The 6,315-nt window shown below is 42.6% G+C and overlaps 1 protein-coding gene across 2 annotated transcripts; it reads right to left on the bottom strand.

The window, feature by feature from the left end:
* Window positions 1-48: 48 nt before the first annotated feature.
* Window positions 49-5,441, bottom strand: josd2 (Josephin domain containing 2). Of its 2 annotated transcripts, none has more exons than XM_072394167.1 (5): window positions 5,172-5,441; window positions 4,815-4,943; window positions 3,353-3,478; window positions 2,322-2,516; window positions 49-2,054 (listed from the first exon to the last, which is right to left on the bottom strand). In XM_072394167.1, the coding sequence occupies exons 2-5, from the start codon at window positions 4,934-4,936 to the stop codon at window positions 1,943-1,945; spliced, it is 555 nt and encodes a 184-aa protein (XP_072250268.1). In that variant the 5' UTR covers window positions 4,937-4,943; window positions 5,172-5,441; the 3' UTR covers window positions 49-1,942. The 2 variants fall into 2 exon arrangements, with proteins under 2 accessions (XP_072250268.1, XP_072250269.1); XM_072394168.1 differs by lacking the exon at window positions 5,172-5,441 and adding an exon at window positions 5,049-5,125.
* Between the last annotated feature and the right edge of the window lie 874 nt (window positions 5,442-6,315).

The raw sequence follows: 6,315 nt of genomic DNA, 5'->3' as shown, positions 1-6,315 counted from the left end.
CACGTCTCCTTGATGTCAATATAACACAAAATGCAAAAAAATTCATACTTAAAACAAAAGGTCAATGTTTAATATAAATAAAAGCATCAACATGAACCTCTGAGCTACAGCTTCGGGTGTGAGTCAGTCACTAGTGCGGATCAGAGACGGTGCTCCTAATCTTCTCGATATGCATAGTTTAACAGGCGAGACAAAGATACAAACATTAAGACTGCATACAGTCACAGAACCAGTGTTTTTGCATTGTGTCAAGGACAGAGTACATTCCTGCAGATTTTCCTTTTTACGTGAAAATGGTCTTTGATGCAGCCACTGTCATAAACAACAGCACTGAAACCTGGATTCTCTGGGTAATCCATCACAATGACCGTTGGTTTCTGACAGCTTCATTCCTGCTTAAACTACATCACTCAAGAACAAAAAATGAAAGGACGCAGGATGTTCATTGTGATGTACTATAGAGTTCAAAAGTATACGAATGGTAACCGGATGGCAAAAAACACATTTCAATGTTTGAAAAGTAAAATCACATAAATGGACAAAACATGCAGAAACACAGGTGTAGAGTTTGTTGACTCAGCTGGGGCCTGTACTCAGGAGCAGGTTTAAAATATCATGGGTTATCTTTTGGTTTCCTGGCTTCACAAACGCAAACATCCGAGGTCACTGCAAGAGGCACCAGATGACTAATGGAAACATGGATGTAAACTGCAAATTTCCCACAAGAAGAACAAACCACAATCCTCAACAAGAAATATATTCAATATCCTGGCTTGTAATAGCAGCCTCATTCTTTCGAGCGTAACCCAGGAAGAAAAAAAAAACATTCAAAGTAGCAAAAGTTAACTCCGTAAAACGTAAAGGCTAGAAAATCTAAATAGAAAATATGGATAGGAAACCTTTTAGTGTTCTGACTCAAAACTTTCAAACGTTTAACAGCCGCCCGTGTGCCTTAGAAAACATACAGACATATCGTGGAAGCTATTTGGAGTGAAACTGCAACGAAATCTGTCAACAAGCACCTGATTTTCATTAACCCGACTTAAGGTCAACATTATATTTCAAAGTCTCCCGCCACCAAAAATCGTCCTCATCCTATGACTGAGGATTTCTCAGTCGCTCTCACCAACGTGTTTTTCCTTCATTTTCAGAGAATTCACTGGACTTTAGGTGGTGCTGTAAACACGCGCTGAGAACAAACTCCGCTCTGGAGCAGGTTAGCTCTCCAACATTAGTTACCGTAGCGACGTATTTTAGTCGGAAATTAACCACATTTGTCACAAAAAGTGACCTCGCAAATCCTGCTTTGCAGTACAGACCCCAGGTGATGGCATCATGGTATCTGTGTCTGTATGAGAAAAGACAATTAGTGCTTCCTGATGTCACTCTGCAGTGCATAGAAGGTTGCCACCGACGAGGGGGAAAGTGCAGCTGATTAACCCACACATCTTGATATTACCATTGTACATACAGTATATGATCCAAAGGCTGAGACTATGGCGTCTTAAGTGACAAATTCACTGATAACGTGGCTGTTCTTTCATGTAAAACCACTTTCTGTGAATACTTTGAACTGTTCTGCCATTTGTCACGACTTAAGTGTCCTTAAACTAGCTTACCCTCAAAACCTTTGCTTGCGTAAATGCTCCTTCGCAGTGTTAAAACAAAAGTACCAAGAGAAGGATGGACAGAGCAGTTGCAGAGGTCATACAGAGCGAAAGCTTTAACAACTGTTACAATCAAAAAGTTCTTCATTTCAGGAGTAAACTTCTGCCTCTGCTTCTCTTTGGAATTTCCTTTGTGTGTCTGTAGATATTGAATGTATTTTAGTGCATTCCCTGAAGAAATTTCTTTAACGAGGTTTTTGAAAAAAATGTCTGTAATTTTCCCAGAGCAGGGTTGTTGTTGTTTTTTTTTTTTTTGTTTTTTTTTTGCAAAGATATCACTTGTTGGGGTTTTCAGAGTTCAGCCACGAGCCGTCCTCCTCCACCTCCCGTCGGACCACCAGGAGCATCTCTGCCACGTCCTGAGAAAGCTGTTCACTGAGAAACGCTCTGTGAGAGACACAAAGACGAAAGATTAAAAGAACACACACTCAGACAGTGGGCATGTTACTAGACTGCTGTGTCCAAACACAAACAAGCGAGTGAAGTAACCCCCATGTGACCACTCATATGGGGATGACTCACTCACTGCACTGAGCCGGAGTTCAAGCGGCACGCTAGAGCCAAGATTTGATCTAATTCAGAGCAGGCCCACACATGGGGATTACATGTCTGCTCCAAAAAGCCTGGGATCCCTGTGCAGCTGCACATTCTCACCGTAGCTCTGCTTCTCCCCCGATGCAGGCGGGACTCTTCAGTTTGGAGTCCAGGTTGTAGTACTGTCCGTTAACTTGCCGAACTGCCAGCCAGTGCCGCCGGCGAAGTGGGAGGGACACGATTCCCAAAGATACTCGTGATGGGACATTAAGAATAAAGCCCTGGACCTTTGACATGCAAAGGCTCTGAACTGTCCTGTATTTTTAAAGAGGGCAGAAAGACATTGTTAATGAAAGCCTCCATCTCTTCGTACATCCTTAGTTCAGTACATTTCAGAAGACTTTTCCTGACGAGTGACCCCCGCCGGGCAAAGCTGCTTGTGCTTCATCTACCGAGCTAAAATCCTCACATTCATAAACATGTAGCTGCTGCAGCTTTAATCTTCAATCTCAAAACAAACATATCTTTTTTTCACACGAATAAAGAAGAAATGCACACCTTTAATCAAAAATCAAACTTCACATGTCATTAACAGAAGTGTAGAGAGGCTTGAATTTCCTGGAATAAAGCCAGGAATATACTGCTGCCTCACGTATTCAGTGTTTGTTTGGAGCGTTATTTGTGCACATTCTCAAAAATGAATGCTTCATACTCGCAAGCTGCAATACGTGAGTGATCAGTAAGGGCAGTGCGGCGTCAAGTCTGACCAGACAGGGTCGTGGCAGAAAGTTGTCGAAAAAGTCTGCAATAACCCGCATCTTTACGATGCGTCTCTGCCGCTGCACAGAGGCAAATGTGCCTGTGAGAGCAGCTGGCAGGAGATCAGTACCATTTTGAAAAGGTCTGTGCACGGAAGGAAAATGTTGGAGAAACAGAGCAAGGATGGTGCAGATGAGGTGTTTTTTTCCAGTCTCAGTCATCTCTTGTGCCCCCTAGTGGACTCTTTTGGTAACAGGTGTAATAATCTGGCAAGTATGTGAACAATTATGCCAACAGCGGAGCAAGTGGCTTAAGTGAACATGTGATTAAAAAGCAAGTATATTCCTCGCCTACGAGTGTGTCATTATGCAGGGTTCAGTGTGTCTACTCACCTCCGTTTGTCCCACCACACTGCAGCGAGCTCCCTGCTCTGTAGTGCCGCCATAATGACATTAACATCATAGTTTCCTGTGCCTAACACTGACCGATGGGGGTTCACCACACACTGCGGAGCCAGCCTGCAGAGAGACAAAGCATTTGAAATGGAGTCTGCTACACATTCACCACAGCTCAGTTTTTAATGTTACCAGTGATGTGAAGGCGTCTTCATTCCAGAAATGTTTAGAATGGTCATCTCTTCTCCCTTCTGGATATAAATAATTCCGTAATTTGGGCATAAACACCAATAACCGTGGTGATTTGATAAGGCTTCCTGGTCATTACTGCCCCTCTAAATAAACCAAGATATGACTCATCTTCCCTCCTTTTCAATTAGGTTAATACCGACAATGTAAACAGTGTCTTTATCTGTACAAAAACAGCCCTACTGCTGTTTTCTTTTAAAGTGAGGCTTACATGTCACTTTCTGAAAGGCTTTTAGCACTGCTTGTGAAAGAGCTGAGTGGGCAGTTTTAACATTTCTTTCGCACATCATCTGTGACAGCGGATTTTTCTCCATGCTTCAGATCAATTTGCCTTCACCTAAAACTGATTACAGGAGCCTTCAGCGTCTCCTGTTGGTTAAGTGCCGATTACCTGCTGCACTCAGAAAACAAGATGAAAACGGTTAAATAGCTATTGCACATCCCTGGATGTGGAGATTACCTTGCTTTGTTAAATCCAGAGCACACCTTTTGTGTGTAGTAAAGGGTATTTCCGTCCTACGTCAGAAAAACATGTGTCTACACTTTGGTTTCAACAAGTTTTTTTTTCTAATTCAAAGTTTACAAGTTTGATGTTTTCAATGTCCGAGAATCACTTGGCTTCAACTAGCCGTCAAACCGTTAACAGGTGAGAAATAAATGCACCGAGGCCACAAATTACTTGCAGACTGTTTCTACAAAAATATCCCAACCTCTTTACTTTTATGTTAGAAAAGGCATTACTTTTCCTCTCCAGGGTCGAAACCTTAACGCAGAGTTCCTTCTTTGTTTCACTCACTGTCGCTAAGTCTCATAATGGTCCGTACGTCCTGTTATGATCATTCTTTGGCATTTGGACTTCAGTCGATGGTTCACAACAAGAATTCCAGCAGGAAACACAGGCAGAGAGCGAAGGATATATTTTGCAACACATGTCTCTGAACCAAACCAAATCAGACTTAATGTGTGTGTACCCAACCAAAGCCTTCATCAGAGTGAGGGTGTCACATCTGTCGGATGACCTGAACCAAAACAACTTTGCAACTATCGCCTGTATGCTTTGTTTTTCTTTGGACGCCAGTTTACAGGCTGTGGAAACACTGTGTTGGCTGCTGGTTGATATTAGAGCATTAAACCTCTCCGTTTCTGTGTTTCTGTTTCACGCGCGCGCGCGCGCACACACACACACACAGACACCTTAACGTTACCCTACCGTTTACAGATGTCATCGGCCGTCTCCTTGGTAAACACCCGCTCCTGGAGCACGTTGTTGAGCGCATGAATGGCGCACAGCTCCAACCGTTGCTTCTCGTGAAACACCTCTCCTTCGCTCATACTAACACTTTAAACACACAAATACAAAGCAAAACTTACGTTAACAAACCGCAGCCACGCTCCAGCTAACTGGCAGCCTGCTGTGCATCGATGCTAGTTAGCATCTGCTTACCCGTAACGGAGGGTAACTGACAGCCTACTGGTTATACTCTGTATTATCTGACCGCGGACGGTTTGAAAAACAACGGCAAAGCAACCTATTATTGATCCTCAATAACGAGGTGAAACCACTGACCTGCTGACAAAGCAATTCCCAGATAAAATTATGCTGGAGTCTGACAGCTACATCCAGAAACCGGAAGCAGAGCCGTTGTTTTTGTTGTGATGTTGTTGTTCTTGAGCAGCTGTCACGCCCCCGTATTGTTACAAACATTCACTCACAACAGTACAAAAGAGCCTTCACTTTTATCAGCTCTGCTGGAAGTTCCCGAATAAAAACGGTAGAAAATACACGGTACAGCAACTTATCTTCTGGGTTTCACGCGTAGAGCTCAAATGTTTCCAATGAAACCACGAGGCTGTGTTGTACTGCCCCCTAACGCCGAGTCCGGGTATTAACAATAATATTGGCACACGTCAGTTGATCCTAACCTAACTGAAATTGACTCATTCAAACGACTTGTCAAATTACACTATACATTGTACGAAAGTAAGTTTTTGTTATAGCAGTCAGCTGTGATGCGATTTAATAGTGGACTGATGTGTTTATTGGTACATTATGAAACAAATGACCCCACCCGCCGTCTCCCACACACACACCAGTGGCGCAAAAAGTGGGGATGCACTATATGCGGCGCATAGGGGCATAGGGGCACTGCAAAATAATTTCGAGTAGGCATTTACTTTATTTAACAGCTTTTCTGCATGTGTAAATAATATGATCAATAACAGAGGCACCTCACTGATTAGGCGCCCCCTCCCCCTTCACACCCCCTCGCCACACAAAACACTGGCGTTACACAACTACATATCGAAAGTCGTAACCATATTACTGTAAATTGATTACAGTAATCTGAGTAATCAAATTAAAGTATTCAGCAATCTGATTACTGTAACGTAAGTGATGTAATTATAGTAATCTGATTACAGTATTCTAATTACAGTAATCTGAGTACTCTGATTAGTGTAACCTTTTGTACAGCAATTTGATTACTCTAACCTCATTACTGTAATCTAATTACTGTAATCAGAGTACTCAAATTACTGTAATCAGAGTACTCAAATGACTGTAGTCTGATTACCGTAATCTTATTACCATAATCTTATTACAGTAATCTGATACTGTAAATTTATTTTTGAATTGTTGTGATTGGGGGGCGCCAGTCATGTGTCTGCATACCCCTCAGAAAGTGGGTAGTTGCACCCCTGACATGCACTCA

The sequence above is a fragment of the Leuresthes tenuis genome, unplaced genomic scaffold (genome assembly GCF_036924035.1).
Source record: "Leuresthes tenuis unplaced genomic scaffold, fLeuTen1.0.hap1 SCAF_10, whole genome shotgun sequence".
NCBI lineage: Eukaryota > Metazoa > Chordata > Actinopteri > Atheriniformes > Atherinopsidae > Leuresthes > Leuresthes tenuis.
The sequence above is the reverse complement of the archived record's forward strand: the minus strand, read 5'-3'. Positions and strand labels throughout refer to the sequence as shown.